At 42.7% G+C, this 17,198-nt stretch overlaps 4 protein-coding genes across 4 annotated transcripts; all 4 read right to left on the bottom strand.

The window, feature by feature from the left end:
- Window positions 1–722: 722 nt before the first annotated feature.
- Window positions 723–1,910, bottom strand: LOC119726332 (D(2) dopamine receptor-like). Its single transcript, XM_038197988.1, has one exon. It carries the CDS (start codon window positions 1,908–1,910, stop codon window positions 723–725), a length of 1,188 nt encoding a protein of 395 aa, XP_038053916.1.
- A 2,959-nt stretch (window positions 1,911–4,869) lies between these two features.
- On the bottom strand, window positions 4,870–6,102 carry LOC119726331 (gastrin/cholecystokinin type B receptor-like). The gene has a single exon (XM_038197987.1). It carries the CDS (start codon window positions 6,100–6,102, stop codon window positions 4,870–4,872), a length of 1,233 nt encoding a protein of 410 aa, XP_038053915.1.
- A 2,947-nt stretch (window positions 6,103–9,049) lies between these two features.
- LOC119726330 lies at window positions 9,050–10,282 on the bottom strand. The gene has a single exon (XM_038197986.1). It carries the CDS (start codon window positions 10,280–10,282, stop codon window positions 9,050–9,052), a length of 1,233 nt encoding a protein of 410 aa, XP_038053914.1.
- A 1,345-nt stretch (window positions 10,283–11,627) lies between these two features.
- LOC119726329 (D(2) dopamine receptor-like) lies at window positions 11,628–12,878 on the bottom strand. Its single transcript, XM_038197985.1, has one exon. The coding sequence runs from the start codon at window positions 12,876–12,878 to the stop codon at window positions 11,628–11,630; it is 1,251 nt and encodes a 416-aa protein (XP_038053913.1).
- Between the last annotated feature and the right edge of the window lie 4,320 nt (window positions 12,879–17,198).

Raw genomic sequence — 17,198 nt, 5'->3', positions numbered from 1 at the left:
CATATTAGTATGAAATGTAATACTGCATAATTTGGCAGGATAAGATTGTAACATTTTAACCTCGAAAACAATCATGTTTTCATAACTCACGGCGCGACGAATTAATGCTGTTTTTATCCTAGATATCGCATACAAAACAAACACTAATGTAACGCATATGCAGGCACCAGACTATTCCTCATTTGCATACGTGTTCGAAAATCTTGCACATGCAAGTAATCCAATACCAGGGTGAGAGAGCAGGTAGTGCTGGGCGCGTACTGCTCGACACCCTGAGGACGAGGTTGGGCTTGAAGTCATTGGGGTCATGTAATCTGCTTCTGAACACATGGCATTTCAAAGTACACACACCGAGTCAGGGACTGACTGTGAATCTTGACCCTTTTAAAGTCACGTAATGAAATAGAATAGCAAAGATCACTTTTATAATAAAGGAGGCCACTTTTCAATCTACTCTACTTTTTGAAAATAATATTGATCAGTGAAAAAATTAGCTCAGAGTCATTTCGAGTTGGCCATAAAAATCATAGGAACAGAATTGTCCGCAGAAAGACTATTAATAAGTTCACTAACAAAAGTTCCATTTGAGGACTGACTACTGTAATTTAACAGATATATATTTATATCACCCAAAATATAACAAGCTTTAACAGTACCTTTGTTAGATTAAACTTTGAGTGTAAATCATTTAAAAGGTTCTCTTACAATATAGTTCTGTAATTTTAACAGAGCCTCATCTTACTAAGAACTGCCTTGAAGTCTTTCCTGAACCGCCTGTTGGCAAGTCCGTAAATGAGCGGATTAACTGCATTGTTGACGTAAAAAGTTACGGAGAGCTGTTCCATGATAGCATTGAACATTGGGTCAGAGTAGGAAGCAAACGTAGCGGCAACATAAATCCAGTAGGGTAGCCAGGTCAGGAGAAACACAACGCTGGTGATGAAGAGCATCCTGGTTGTCTTACGCTGTAAAACTGCTGCATCTGCCGTTGGTGGTGCGCGCTCTGCATTATCTTGGGCTTTGCGAGGGTTACTGTTCTTAATCTCAAGACCAGATTCTGTATCCTCTGGCACAAGAACAAGTTCAGACAAAGTCGCTCCTGGTTGACTAGTCCATCTTTTCCCGCTTTCATCAAGGGCGAATTCGTCGATTTCGTGGCTCGGTGCTCCCTTGCTTTGTGCCATTCTACTGGCATCAGCTGCCGTGCTCGAGCATGGTTTACTGATCAACGTCGACACGGAAGCGATGGTAGGAACGTTCGGTTCGACATTTGTGAATACGGAATCCTGAAGCCGTGTCGAGCATTTGTCCCCTAATCGAGAGACGCGGCTGCAATCTCGAGTGGTACTTTTGACGCCGACTTTGGTGTGTTTCTTGATGGTCGTGTAGACTTTGCAGTAACACAGCGCGATCATCACGAGCGCCACGACGAAGTAAATGACCTCGAATGCCAACTCCCAAAGGTCCAAGGACTGGTCGCTGGATCCTAGGGTTCTGGGTATGAAGGCAGGAATTTTGATGACCAGTGAGAATACAAATGCTGCCCAAGCTGCTATCTTGCCGCGTTTGTGGGTGAAGAACCTGCGCTGTGGCCGGCATATGCAGTCGTAGCGGTCCGCTGCGATCACAGCAGTCATCATAACCGACGTACAGATGGCTATATCCTCAAGACCCCCGATAATAAATGTGAACTCCGGGACCTCATAGTCAGCCATGGAAGCAACCTGATAATAAATACGATGCACAGCCAGTGCGCAGACGGCCAGATCATTCCAGGCTAAGGCCATGATCAGAACATGGGTACTGGTTTTTAGAGTCTTTGTCCAGTAGACACGGAGTAAGAGGCAGTTACCGGGCACGCCGAATAAGAAAACTACACTCTGCACAATCAGCTCGAATATAACTCCCATCGTATCAGACGGGCCTGAATCTGATTTTGTGTTTTCAAAAAACGAGGTAGAATTAGGCACTGGAGTGTTCTCCATGGCTGGAGTTTCTCTCGACAAAATTTTCCCTGGTAAGTTGGCTCAGGAGAGCAAATGTAACGACTCTAATATGTCAGTCTATACTGGTGCACCAGAGGAAAGCATCTGCGCAGCATTACCTATATAAGTAAGCGTTGCATGGTGTACGTCACTTCGTGTGATCATTCCAATTTAACAAACGTGTAAAGGGAGGTTGGCCAAGTATCAGTGATGCTTTGTGTGTAGGGGCTTTGTAACCGTTTTTCTTATCAAGGAGACATCCTTGTATATTAATCATTGCCTCTTTAACTAGAAACGTGGCGACAGACGAAGACAATTCAGCCGCTCATCGACATTGACATTTTTTCGTGAGCTGGTCTGACTAGAGGAAATTATTGAGCTTTATACCAAACCAAAAGCAGGGCAGGTCTCTGTGAGGTAATTTAATCTGGACATGTACATGAACTGTTCGGGGGCACAATTGAAGCTCGGTATGTGGTGCCATCGCTCATCTGATGTCTGTCCTTTCTTCTTTAATTGAATTGGAGGCGCCGGGAAGGATCATGATAGGTCTTGTGATTTTTTCCTTTTCATTTGTTATTTTCTTTTCTTTTCCCCTTTTTGCTATGAGGCTGAACAAGAATTTCGTAAGGCTTTTAAGACGGTGAGGTTGCGCGAAGTCGCCATTGTAAATAGACCTAAGGTTTGTTGAAGTCAAATTTATCTTTAAAAAGTTATATCAGTGAGTTATTTCAGAGTGGCAACTGAAAATAAGGTGCAAATAAATAACACGAACTGTGCCCTGTAACTGTATAAAACTTGAAACGACACTTTCTTATCGATACAGTGCATCAGTGGAAAAGATTGCGTCAAAATATGACCGAAGTTTACTCATATTATCCGTCAAAACTTCCAACTCAAATTTATTAAGGATAACTCTTCATAATCATTACCCTCGTAAGAACTTGGACGTTCATAAATATTGAGTCGGATACAAAGTAAGTAAGCAAAAACATGCAAATATCGGAAACTGTTTACCAATTATGAAAAACTCTCCCGATAAAGTAAGGATAACAGTGCGACTTTTTTCATTGTGAAGCGAGTAATAGTTTCTTGTGCGGTGTGCCGTGCCGTGTAAAAAGTAAGGTCAGCCTGTCAACGAATAGAGCCGACCGAAGCAAACGTAAACCGTTACGAAAAAGCACGATGGCAATGAACAAATCTTGTCAAAACTATACGGGCTATTTCTGGAAAGTCCTCCATTAGGAACACACACTCGTAAAAGTTGGTCCGGTTAACTTATTCTTTATGATGAGGCTTGCGGTTTTGCCGAAGTCAATTTAGTGTGATCGGCCGAGTGATAGGGTTTGTGCACAAAACCCGACGGTGCTTGGGGGTTTGTGTAGAATGGCTGCCGGACCACTTTTTACGGGACTGTGCTAGTAATGTCACCTCGAATCCCACCAATCTTCACCACGATGAAGCATTGGGGAGAAAACATTACAGAAGACACTAGGACGGTTGCAGATTTTTGTGATTTTTAATTTCATCGGCGAAAATGTTTCCTTTTCTCCGGTCGGCGGTGGAATCAAGAGTGACGCGACGCCAACTTATTATTAATACTGTTTGCTAAGTAAGTGTAGTGTGAGAATTTCCGCTAATAACCGCCAGCCACTTCCGCGTTCAGCGTGTGACGGTATCGTAAACAACCACATCCAGGATCTTCTCAAAAATCACGAGATGTCCGCAGGTCCATATTGAAATCCAGTTAAAATGCGCTTAGGCCAAACAAAAAGGTCTCCGGTTTCTGGTATGGAGCTTGCCCAAAAAGTGGTGCGGCGACGGGGCTTTTTTTTTTACCTGTTTTTTTTTGGGCTTCAAATGTCGGCGGATGACTGCAAAATGGTGCCCGACTAAACTTAGTGCAAATATATGGGAGTCCAGAGAGGCCACATAAAGCTTATTCTCGATCATAACCCCATCTAAAAACACGTTAAAATTGTGCAGCAGCAGGATTCCAGTCAAACCAGTGAGTTTGGTGGTTTTGAGACATCATCTTTCATTGACAACAAAACTTTTTCATTTTGCCGACGCACATGGCTACGGCGACGCGCGCGCATACTAGAAACCGGAGACTTATTTTGTTTTGGCCTTAATCAACGTTTTTTAGCCAAACAATTTTCTTTGCCCGTATATCAAGTATCAACTTAAGAGTAAACTTCGAGGACTCCTAAACAATTACAATGCAAGCTGGAAAGCCAATATGACCGCACTTGGCGCGAAAAAAGGACAATTCACTCTTTCTGCACAATATGGTATATATTATAAATGCAAAGCATTCACAAGACTATCATAACTACGTCATTAGTGCCGAATGTGGTCGAACGTTTGGAACAAAATCAATACAATGTGATTTTTCCTAACACAAGCGTATATAGAGCCTTCTATCTATGATTTTTGATGCCAAACGTTGTTTTAGTTGGATGAGTTTTAACACGAAGAAAGTGTTTATCAAATTTGCAAGTGTTTGGACGAAATGTACAATTTACACGAAATATACTGTCTCGGGAAAAAAACATTGCGAAAACATGGGAAAGCGCCCTCTTGTTGTCATTTTTTGGATTAGCGGCCAACTAACATTCCTGGCAAAATTTAAGGAAAATCGGCTGCCGTATATCGAAATTAGGATAAGGAATAAGGTGCTGCCCCCTCCCCCGGCCCCAAGAAGCCATACATACCCAGGTCGTGATAAAGTTAAGAGTCTATACATTTTGTTTAACACCTGTTGTGTTCATGCTCTGTCAGTTCTGTTCATTTCATATTTTTGTCAAAATTGTGTCAAAGCACTTACAAATAAGACATCAAGTGCTTGAAGACAACGAATCGCATTAGCCATAGTGTCATTCTAACGGAGCTTAATCTTACTGAAAACTTTATTGCAGTCTTTCCTGAATCGCCTGTTGGCAAGTCCGTAGATCAGCGGGTTCACGGCATTGTTGACGTAAAAAGTTACGTAGAGCAGCCCGAGGATCATATGGAACACTGGGTCGGAGTAGGAAGCAAACGTAGCGGCAACACGGATCCAGTAGGGTAGCCAGGTCAGGAGAAACACAACGCTGGTGATGAAGAGCATTCTGGTTGTCTTACGCTGTAAAAGTGTTGTATCCACATTGCGTGGTGCGCGTCCTGCATTGCCTTGGGGTCTGCGAGATTCTGTATCCTTCGACACAAGTCCATGTTTGGTCAAAGTCGCTTGTGGGTGACTGACCCATCTTTTCCCGCTTTCGTCAAGGCTTAATGCGTCGATTTCGTGCCTTGTTGCTCCTTTGCTTTGTGCCATTCTGCTGCCATCAGCTGACTTGCTCGAGCATGGTTTATTGATGAACGTCGACACGGACTCCACGATCGGAATGTTCGCGTCGACTTTTGTGACTGCGGAATCCTGCAGCCTCGTCGGGCAATCATCTGCTAATCGAGAGACGCTGCAATCTGGAATGGTACTTTTGACGCCGACTTTGGTGTGTTTCTTGATGGTCATGTAGACTTTGCCGTAGCACAGGGCGATCATCACGAGCGCCACGACAAACCAAAGGAACCGGAATGCATACCTCAACAGACGCAATGACTGGTCGCTGGATCCAGGGGTTCTCGGAATGAAGGCAGGAATATTGATGACCAGTGAGAATACAAATGCTGCCCAAGCTGCTATCTTGCCGCGCTTGTGGGTGAAGAACCGGCGCTGTGGCCGGCATATGCAGTCGTAGCGGTCCGCTGCGATAACAGCAGTTAACATAATCGACGTGCTGATGGCTATTGACTGAAGAGCCAAGATAATATATGTGAGCTCTGGGACCTCATGGCCAGCCATGGAAGCAACCTTATAATAAATACGATTCACAGCCAGCAAGCAGACGGCCAGATCGGCCCAGGCTAAGGCCATGATCAGAACATGGGTACTGGTTTTTAGAGTCTTTGTCCAGTAGACACGGAGTATGAGGCAGTTACCGGGCACGCCGAATAAGAAAATGACGCTCTGCACAATCAGCTGGAATAGGTCTCCAACCGTGTCAGACAGTCTTAAATCCGACTCAGTGTTTTCAAAAATGGAGGTGGAATTCGGCACTGAAGTATTCTCCATGGCTTGAGTTTCTCCTTTTTAGGGTGTCTCAAAAGAACAGCAGATGTTACAATTGTATGCGTCTATCTATACTGACGGGCCAGAAGAAAGAACTTCCGCACTATCTCCACAGCATTACCTTTTATACTTAATGTGACGCACAGCGGAGACGACGTATTGTGATCGGCCCCATTAACAATTTTCTTGATGTGTTTTGAGAGGTGGGTTGGCAAATTACGGTCACGCGCGTGCCAATGTCGTTTATATAAATCAGCGAAGCATTATAAATATCGGCTTTGAAACCTTTGATCTTATTTTGTTGGGAACACACATCTCCGGAGACTGGCAGCATATTCTATAAATATCCTGGTCAATACTAGGCTTTTAAAGCATTGCGTGAGAAACGTGCCAATAGACGAAGACAATTCAAGTGCTTATAGATAATAACCTCTTCTTTTTTCGTGAGCTGGTCTGAGTGAAGGAAATTATCGAGCTTTCAAAATCAGAGCAGGTTTCTGTGAGATAATTTAATATTGGTGTGTATAGAAATTTTATCGTGGCATATTTTGATTGAATTGATTTGAACTGCATTGAAATACTTTATCGATCAATCAAGTAAATTACATTTGCTCACCGGTACCCCCAAAAAAGAATTAATATTCAAACATTTCAACAACAAAAAAACAATTACAAATGCTAGCACAAAAACACTTACACTCGACGAGGACACCATCACATGGCTAGAAGGAATCAAATTACCCATCTGACTCTGGTGTTCATCTTGGTCCAGAGTTTATATGAAAGAAGAAACCTGGTCGAAGTCTTATTTCTATTTACATAGTGATTTTGTTTATTGTAGCTTGACGCGTATAAACCCGAAGTCATCCATGCAGCTCTAAACGATCGTCGTTGAGAGGGTTTTACTTGTACAAGTGGAAATAACAAGTCAAATGCGGACTACCAAATATCCTTAAAGGGAGATTATTTCAGATCGGGATCTTCTGCTTCAAAAGCTTGGTACTGGCTCACAGAAGAAAGTAGTCACTACGAAAAACTTTCCGATTGGCACAATTAAAGTTTCTAAAAGTACACACCGAGTCAGGTACTGACTGTGAATCGTGACCCTTTTCAAGTCACGAAATGAAATAAAATGATAACAAAGATCACTTGTTATAATGGTGGAAACTGGTCTATATTGGCTGGAAGTAAGTCTAGCCATTTTTGGCCTCACCACAGCTATGCGCAGTTGCGTAGACAGAATGTAGTCCGTATTTGGGATAATGATGTATAGTTTATTTTGTTATTAAGAAACTTGGTTAACTTAATTATTTGAGCGGTGCGAGCGGTGCGCCGGCCAGCGGTGAGAGACAAAGCACGTTGGGGAATGGGGTGTCACCGATTGGTGGTGCTGTCACTTACCGCGATAAGTGAATAAGCGAATTTCGGAATCTACACATGCTTACAATTTTTTTTTCTCTCTGAACAAGCCGAACTAGAACGATTGTACAGTATAAAGCCCGGTTCATACTTCATGCGCAAGCGAATGCGCAAGCGAATGCGCAAGCGAATGCGCAAGCGAATGCGCAAGCGAATGCGCAAGCGAATGCGCAAGCGAATGCGCAAGCGAATGCGAAGCGAATGCGAAGCGAATTTGACGTCATGAAACATTCGCTGCGAAATTCGCCCGAGTATGAACCGGGCTTTATACTGTATTGCGCGAAGTCTCCATTATCAATAAAGCAAACGTTTTGACGTCAACTTTATGACGTCAAAGTTATATCAATAAGCTATTTCAGAGTAGCAATTGACATAAAGGTGCAAATAATAGCACGACGGGTAATTTATATGCTGATGTGTCCAGTTTTTGTTTTAATGTTGAAATGACACTTTCTTATCAATACAATATGGAAAAGAGTGCATCACAAACTCAAATTATCCGTGAAACATACAACTGAAGTTTAATCTGGATAAATCAAGCAATCAGTTTATGTGGCAAGCTCTCTCTTTGACTCATTAGAAGGTATCGGAGACGAAGGACGACGTCTATTTGTATCTTTCGTTTTCCTTAAGCCTACCGTTCCATATAATGTAACTTGCATGAAAAGTACGAAGAGTTACCGTGTTGAGTTACTGAGTTACTAACTCTATCAGGAGCGTGGGCGCAATGTGCGACCTGATTAAACTTCTTGTAAATAGCTCCTTAATGCTCAGACCGATCGGCATGGAATTTGGTGAACTTTCCTAACTTCTATCGGGGGTCAGCATGGTACCAAATATGCTACAGGATGTCGGTGCTTACCATGGTAACCGATATGGTAATCATAACATTTGGTCACTTTTTATTAAACAAATGGAAATATGTATGACGTCATGATTCGGCCTTAATCTTCAGATGGTAGTCTAAGTGTATGAGTCATTTTTTGTGCCCTAGCCTATCAAGTATCCACTTTAGACTGACATTTATGGTCACCTGATTATAATGCATGCTGGGAAATCAATATGGCCGCCATTAGCGCGACAAAAATTACCTTTTCTGCACAATAATTCTTTGTTTTGGGGTACTTATAAACGCAAAGCATTCATCAAACAAAGTACGTCATTAGTGCAGATTTTGTTTGGACAATTTTGAAAATGTTATTTCGCAAAACAAAAGTGTGTATAAGGCCCACTATCGGTGATTGTACTACCAGGATGCCAAAAATTATGCAACAAAAACTGTTTTCGATAAAAAATTAACGAAAATATGGTAAAGCGCCCTCTGGTTGTCAATTTTTGGGGATTAGCGGGCAACCAACATTCCTTCCAATATGAAAAATGGAATGGGGGATCATGGCGGAACCCCCCCCCCCCCCCTTCTTGTGTTCTGTTTCATATTTCTGTTTATTTTATGTTTTTGTCAAAAGCGGTGTCTTATAGGTACGCTTACAATTCAGACATCAAATGCGTAAAGAAAACGAACCGAGTCTTTCTAAAAGATCTTTATCTTGCTGAGAACTGCCTTGCAGTCTTTCCTGAATCGCCTGTTGGCTAGTCCGTAGATCAGCAGATTCACGGCGTTGTTGACAAAAAGAGTGACGGAGAGCTGCCCGAGGATCATATGGAACACTGGGTCGGAGTAGGAAGCAAATGTACCGGCAAAACGAATCCAGTAGGGTAGCCAGGTCAGGAGAAACACAACGCTGGTGATGAAGAGCATTCTGGTTGTCTTACGCTGTAAAACTGCTGCGTCTGGCTTTGGTTTTGGGCGTCCTGCACCTTGGTGTGGGCGAGGGTCAGTGGTCCCGTTCACTCTACAAGATTCAGTAGTCTTTGACACAAGGACATGTTTGGTCAATGTCGCTTGTGGGTGAGTAGCCCATTTTTTCCCACTTTTTTCAACGGTTGATTCGTTGATTTCGTGGCTCGATGCTCCTTTGCTTTGTGCCATTGTGCTGAAATCAGTGTCCGTGCTCGGGCATGGTTTCTTTATGAACGTCGTGGACATGAAAGCCACGGCAGGAATATTCTGTTCGACATTTTTTAATATGGATTCATGCAGCCTTGTCGAGCAATCCTCGGCTAATCGCGAGACGCCGCAATCTTGAGTAGCATTTTTTACGTCGACTTTGGTGTGTTTCTTGATGGTCGTGTAGACTTTGCCGTAACACAGGGCGATCATCACGAGCGCAACGACGAAGCAAATGGCCGGAAATGCTAACTGCAAAAGTTCCAATGACTGCTTGCTGGCAGAGGTTCTTGGGATGATGGCAGGAATATTGGTGACCAGTGAGAACACAAATGCTGCCCAAGCTGCTATCTTGCCGCGTTTGTGGGTGAAGAACCGGCGGTGTGACCGGCATATGCAGTCGTAGCGGTCCGCTGCGATCACAGCAGTCATCATAATCGACGTACCGATGGCTGTTGTCTCAAGAGGAAATATAATATAATGGGACTCCTGGACCTCGTAGCCAGCCATTTCAGCAGCCTTATCATAAATACGATGCACAGCCAGCACGCAGACGGTCAGATCGGCCCAGGCTAAGGCCATGATCAGAACATGGGTACTGGTTTTCAGAGTCCTTGTCCAGTAGACACGGAGTATGAGGCAGTTGCCAGGTGTGCCGAAAAGGATAGCAATGCTCTGTACAATCAGCTGGAATATGTTTCCAACCGTTTCAGACAGGCCTGAATACGAGTCTGTGTTTTCGCGAGAACACTTCATGAGACCGCGCTCGGTTTACAGCCACAGCAGAAAGAGAGCGAAGCTGAGTGCTTATATACACTGGGGCTATTGGCTGGTGTCCCCATACACCTGGGTGAGTGCACGCGCACTCCGCTGGCTGCCAGTAAAGAATTAAAGTGCACTCTCTATAACATGCATTGCGCTACAGTAGTAGTAGTCCGGCAGAAGGGCATAAAATGAGCGTTCTGACACAAAAATCATTTCCAAGAAAATTGCATTAAGAGGTTCCAATGTTCCCCCGCGCGTATTTTGACGAAACTGTTTAAATTTCCTTAAAATGGAGGCATTTTTCTGCATATGCCCTTTTGCTGGGAACATTTTGGTTATTACACGCTATTGCATAAGGGCATATGCACATATGCCCTTCTGCCGGGCTCACGACGACTGTCTGTCTGGTGTTTTCCATGTACAAAGGTTTGATCGTTGTATTTTATTGGCAAATACCTATTTATTCCTGTTTTATCTAGTATGTTTGCTTGTGTGTTCTAAATCGCTTTTTAAATGTTAGATTGTAGGCCCCCCATGCAGCTTTTTGAATTGTTTTTGTATTGTCTTAAGGTTTTATTGGAATTAGTTTTTTAACTTAAATAATACAGTTTGTATGTCTATTCTTTGTTTAAGCGCCTTGAGGTGGATTTTTCTGCGATTGTCTGCGCTTTATAAATTTCTCTATTATTATTATTATGTATCTACTTTAGACTAAAATTCATGGTCAAGTGACCAATTATAATCCACATTGGGAAATTAATATAGCCAACCTTGGTGCAAAACAAATGTCACCTTCTCTGCACAATTGTCTTTGTTAAAGGAGACCTATCAATGCAAACTGCAAAGCATTCGATACACTAGCGTGAGTACTTCATTGGTGCCAAATTTGGTTGAAAAATTCAAATTTTGGGACACAAAAAAGGGGATCTTGATTTAAGAAGAAAAGTTAGTATACCGCCCACTGTCGGTAACGTTGGATGCCAAAAGAATTGACCCAAAGAACATTTGTGCCAAATTTGAAAAACAATTTTGATGAAAAATGTAAAAGAAATGTCAATACTACTGATTTTGACCAAAAATGGGCCAAAATAGTTAAGCTACCTCTTGTTGTGACGGCACCGCAACGTCATATTGTACAACACCGACGAAAAAATCGGTCGAAAAAAAATCGGTCGCCGCATCAGTAGACCCAAACGCTCCGGTCACGATAGGGTTAAAGTTTACAACACCTCTTGTCTTCATAAATATAATTTCCGTTTATTTTCTGCTTGTCAAAAATGGTGTAGTCAAGGTACACTCACAATTAAGACAACAAAACGCGTTAACTAGTGTCATTTTAACAGAGCCTAATCTTACTGAGAACTGCCTTGCAGTCTTTCCTGAACCGTCTGTTGGCAAGTCCGTAAATCAGCGGATTCACTGCGTTGTTGACGTAAAGAGTTACGTAGAGCTGCCCGAGGATCATTTCGAACACTGGGTCGAAGTAGGACGCAAACACAGCGGCAAGACGCATCCAGTAGGGTAGCCAGGTCAGGAGAAACACAACGCTGGTGATGAAGAGCATCCTGGTTGTCTTACGCTGTAAAACTGCTGCATCTGCCTTTGGTTGTGCACGTCCTGCATTACCTTGGTGTTGGCGAGGATAACTGTCATTCTTCTCAACACGAGATTGTGTATGCTTTGACGCAAGTTCATGTGTGGTCAAATTCGCTTGTGGGTGAGTGGCCCATCTTTTCCCGCTTTCGTCAAAGGTCGATTCGTCGAGTTCGTGGCCTGGTGCTCCCTTGCTTTCTACCATTCTACTGGCATCAGCTGCCGTACTCGAGCATGGTTTGGTTAACGTCGATACGGAAGAGACGGCAGCAATGTTCGGTTCAACATTTGTGAGCACGGAATCGTGTGGCCTTGTCGAACATTGGTCCGCTAATCTGCAATCTCGAGTGGTACTTTTGACGCCGACTTTGGTGTGTTTCTTGATGGTCATGTAGACTTTGCCGTAACACAGGGCGATCATCACGAGCGCAACGACGAAGCAAATAACCTGGAATGCCAACTTCCAAAGGGCCACGGACTGACTTTCGCTAGATCCAGGGGTTGTGGGTATGAAGGCAGGAATATTGATGACCAGTGAGAATACAAATGCCGCCAAAGCTGATATCTTGCCGCGTTTGTGGGTGAAGAACCGGCGGTGTGGCCGGCATACGCAGTCGTAGCGGTCCGCTGCGATCACAGCGGTCATCATAATCGACGTAGCGATGGCTGTTGTCTCAAGAGCCCAAAAAATAAACGTGAACTGCGGAACCTTATAGCCAGCCATATAAGAAACCTGATAATAAATACGATGCACAGCCAGCACGCAGACTGCCAGATCGGCCCAGGCTAAGCCCATGATGAAAACATGGGTGCTGGTTGTTAGAGTCTTTGTCCAGTAGACACGGAGTATGAGGCAGTTACCGGGCACGCCGAATAAGAAAATGACGCTCTGCACAATCAGCTGGAATAGGTCTCCAACCGTGTCAGACAGGCCTGAATCCGACTCAGTGTTTTCAAAAATGGAGGTGGAATTCGGCATTGAAGTATTCTCCATGGCTTGAGTTTCTCTCAACACAATTGTGTTAAAATTCTTAAATTTTTAGGGCGTCTCAACTCTACAGCAGATGTTACAATTGTATGCGTCTGTCTATAATGGTGCGCCAGAAGAAATAACTCCCGCACTATCTCCACAGCATTACCTTTTATACTTAATGTGACGCACAGCGGAGACGACGTATTGTGATCGGCCCCATTAACAATTTTCCTGATGTGTTTTGAGAGGTGGGTTGGCAAATTACGGTCACGCGCGTGCCAATGTCGTTTATATAAATCAGCGAAGCATTATAAATATCGGCTTTGAAACCTTTGATCTTATTTTGTTGGGAACACACATCCCCGGAGACTGGCAGCATATTCTATAAATATCCTGGTCAATACTAGGCTTTCAAAGCATTGCGTGAGAAACGTGCCAATAGACGAAGACAACTCAAGTGCTTATAGATAATAACCTCTTCTTTTTTCGTGAGCTGGTCTGAGTGAAGGAAATTATCGAGCTTTCAAAATCAGAGCAGGTTTCTGTGAGATAATTTAATATTGGTGTGTATAGAAATTTTATCGTGGCATATTTTGATTGAATTGATTTGAACTGCATTGAAATACTTTATCGATCAATCAAGTAAATTACATTTGCTCACCGGTACCCCCAAAAAAGAATTAATATTCAAACATTTCAACAACAAAAAAACAATTACAAATGCTAGCACAAAAACACTTACACTCGACGAGGACACCATCACATGGCTAGAAGGAATCAAATTACCCATCTGACTCTGGTGTTCATCTTGGTCCAGAGTTTATATGAAAGAAGAAACCTGGTCGAAGTCTTATTTCTATTTACATAGTGATTTTGTTTATTGTAGCTTGACGCGTATAAACCCGAAGTCATCCATGCAGCTCTAAACGATCGTCGTTGAGAGGGTTTTACTTGTACAAGTGGAAATAACAAGTCAAATGCGGACTACCAAATATCCTTAAAGGGAGATTATTTCAGATCGGGATCTTCTGCTTCAAAAGCTTGGTACTGGCTCACAGAAGAAAGTAGTCACTACGAACAACTTTCCGATTGGCACAATTAAAGTTTCTAAAAGTACACACCGAGTCAGGTACTGACTGTGAATCGTGACCCTTTTCAAGTCACGAAATGAAATAAAATGATAACAAAGATCACTTGTTATAATGGTGGAAACTGGTCTATATTGGCTGGAAGTAAGTCTAGCCATTTTTGGCCTCACCACAGCTATGCGCAGTTGCGTAGACAGAATGTAGTCCGTATTTGGGATAATGATGTATAGTTTATTTTGTTATTAAGAAACTTGGTTAACTTAATTATTTGAGCGGTGCGAGCGGTGCGCCGGCCAGCGGTGAGAGACAAAGCACGTTGGGGAATGGGGTGTCACCGATTGGTGGTGCTGTCACTTACCGCGCTAAGTGAATAAGCGAATTTCGGAATCTACACATGCTTACAATTTTTTTTTCTCTCTGAACAAGCCGAACAAGAACGATTGTACAGTATAAAGCCTGGTTCATACTTCATGCGCAAGCGAATGCGCAAGCGAATGCGCAAGCGAATGCGCAAGCGAATGCGCAAGCGAATGCGCAAGCGAATGCGCAAGCGAATGCGCAAGCGAATGCGCAAGCGAATGCGCAAGCGAATGCGCAAGCGAATGCGAAGCGAATGCGAAGCGAATTTGACGGTTATTGGGATGATGGCAGGAATATTGATGACCAGTGAGAATACAAATGCTGCCCCAGCTGCTATCTTGCCGCGTTTGTGGGTGAAGAACCGGAGATGTGACCGGCATACGCAGTCGTAGCGGTCCGCTGCGATCACAGCGGTCATCATAATCGACGTACCGATGGCTGTTGTCCCAAGAGCCCAAATAATAAATGTGAACTGCGGAACCTCATAGCCAGCCATATCAGCAACCTTATCATAAATACGATGCACAGCCAGCACGCAGACGGTCAGATCGGCCCAGGCTAAGGCCATGATCAGAACATGGGTACTGGTTTTCAGAGTCTTTGTCCAGTAGACACGGAGTATGAGGCAGTTGCCAGGTGTGCCGAAAAGGATAGCAATGCTCTGTACAATCAGCTGGAATATGTTTCCAGCCGTGTCAGACAGGCCTGAATACGAGTCTGTGTTTTCAAAAGCAGACGTGCAATTCAGCAACGAAGTGTTTTCCATGGCTGGGGTTTCTCCCTTCAAACTGATGTTAAAAGTATCCTCTTAAAGTTGGCTCAGACGAACAGCGGACGTTACTTTGTAATGTTGTCCGTCTATCCAGGTCCGCCAGGCGTAATATAAGCACTCCGCCAACTATCTCCGCAGCATTACCTATTGCCTATATTTATATGTAATGCGACGTACAACGGAGACGATGTGGTCCACCCATGTTGACCGTGTTGGCGATGTGATTTAACATTTCTTGCTGGGTATTGGAACTAGGTTGGCAAATCATGGTCATGCGCGTGCCAAATTTCGCTCATGATCAGCAAAGCATTGTACGTAGCAGCTTTGTGTTGCTTTTTCCTTGTTTGTTGACATGCATCTCCAGTGAATAGGAGCCGTTATCCTATTGAACACTACGCTTTCAACTTAAGCTTTTAAAACATAAAAAACAAGTCTCTGTGAGGTATACATTTAATCTGGGTGTGTACAGGAACTGGTTTTGTTTGGCGTAATTGAATCGCGGTACATGGTGCAATCGCTCAACTGATGTTTTTCCTATCTCTGATAATTAAATTGGAGAAACCAGGAAGAGCTGTAATCAAAATCAAAAGCTGGTTTGAAGCTGGTTAATATTTGCCATTACCTTTGAAACCCCCCCCCCCTTTTATGAGGCTGAACAAGAACGATTGTGCAATTATTTTCGACGCATTACTACATGACTCACAGATAAATACACCTTCATTTGACTTAAATTGAATAAAAGGCAAATCAAGAAAGCCGTATGTGGCCAGCTCTCTCTTTGACTCCTTGAGATTTATCGAAGACAAGAATCTTACCATTCATTCCATACTATCACAACAACACAAATGTGCCTCCTTATTCAACTTCTTGTAACAGCTCCGGAACGCTTAGGCTGATCGGCATGAAATTTGGTCACTTATCCTAAGTTCAATGGGGCCCAGTGCAACATGCTACCAAAACTATACTATAAGATGTCAGTTGTTACCATTACAAGCGAAATGATTATTATAAACCGGTCATTTTGAATTAAATGCAACAAAAATATGCATTTTTTTGTGAGTCAAAACCATGTTTTCTTTGCCTGAATCCATCAAGTATCCACTTTAGACTAAAATTCATGTCCACTTGACCAACAACAATGCATGCTGGGAAACCAATATGGGTGCGGGAAAAAATTGCAAAATGTGTTTCTTCTTTTCGGGTTCTCATAAATCAAAAACATTCATAAAACTTCTTTCATAACATGGAAAAAATATCTCGTTTCTGGACAAAATTGCAAAAATTCGATTTTGCAAAACAAAAATTGTTATAGCGCTCGGATTTTTGTAGTCTGTCGCTGATTTTGGATGCCAAATGTTGTTCAGTTTGATGAGTATTTGACCCGAAGAAAGTGTGTATTTAATTTGAAACAATTTGGATAAAAAGTGTAGAAATTACGTGAAAAATACTGTTTTCAACCAAAAATAACCCAAAATATGGTAAAGCGCCTATTGTTGTCATTTTTGTGGGTTAGCAACCAAATTTTAATAAATACGGCTGCTGCACATTGAAATGAGGATGGGGAAACAATGTGCCCCGCGGCCACGAGCAGCCCAAAATACTCGGGTCTTCATAAAATTAAAAGTCTATACAGGGTGAGTAAAAAAAAAACGAAACCCAAATGTTGGGACTACTGTTTTATTAAAGTTCTGCATGTAGCACTTTAAAATCTAGGATATGAAAGCCCAGTTCATCACCTTTTTTCTAGTACAAATATCATTCAAATAATTTATGTACTTTTCAACTTACAGAATAAACACAACCAACGTTTTAAGGTTCTGTCCACGGATCACAAAAAAAGGCGTGCGTTCTTTCAGCAAAACGAAAACAATTCACACATCCCTATGTGATTTCTTTTCGTTTTTGTGAAAGAACACTTATTTTTTTGTGATCCGTGGGCAGAACCTTAAAACGGTGGTTGTGTTTATTCTGTACCTTGAAAAGTACACAAGTGATTTGAATATTTCTTGTACTTCATAAGTGATTTGAATAATTCTTGTACTTAAAGAAAGCTTAAAATTTGGCTTCCATATCCTAGATTTTGAAAATGCTACATTCAGAACTTCCCTAAAACAATGGTCC

Source organism: Patiria miniata, unplaced genomic scaffold (assembly GCF_015706575.1).
Source record: "Patiria miniata isolate m_02_andy unplaced genomic scaffold, ASM1570657v1 HiC_scaffold_2, whole genome shotgun sequence".
In the NCBI taxonomy this organism is placed as follows: domain Eukaryota; kingdom Metazoa; phylum Echinodermata; class Asteroidea; order Valvatida; family Asterinidae; genus Patiria; species Patiria miniata.
This window is presented reverse-complemented; position numbering and strand designations above follow the sequence as displayed.

What these genes read in the sequence shown, in the direction of transcription:
- LOC119726332 (XM_038197988.1), bottom strand. Translation starts at nt 1,910, where the DNA reads ATGGGAGTTATATTCGAGCTGATTGTGCAGAGTGTAGTTTTCTTATTC.
- LOC119726331 (XM_038197987.1), bottom strand. Translation starts at nt 6,102, where the DNA reads ATGGAGAATACTTCAGTGCCGAATTCCACCTCCATTTTTGAAAACACT.
- LOC119726329 (XM_038197985.1), bottom strand. Translation starts at nt 12,878, where the DNA reads ATGGAGAATACTTCAATGCCGAATTCCACCTCCATTTTTGAAAACACT.
- LOC119726330 (XM_038197986.1), bottom strand. Translation starts at nt 10,282, where the DNA reads ATGAAGTGTTCTCGCGAAAACACAGACTCGTATTCAGGCCTGTCTGAA.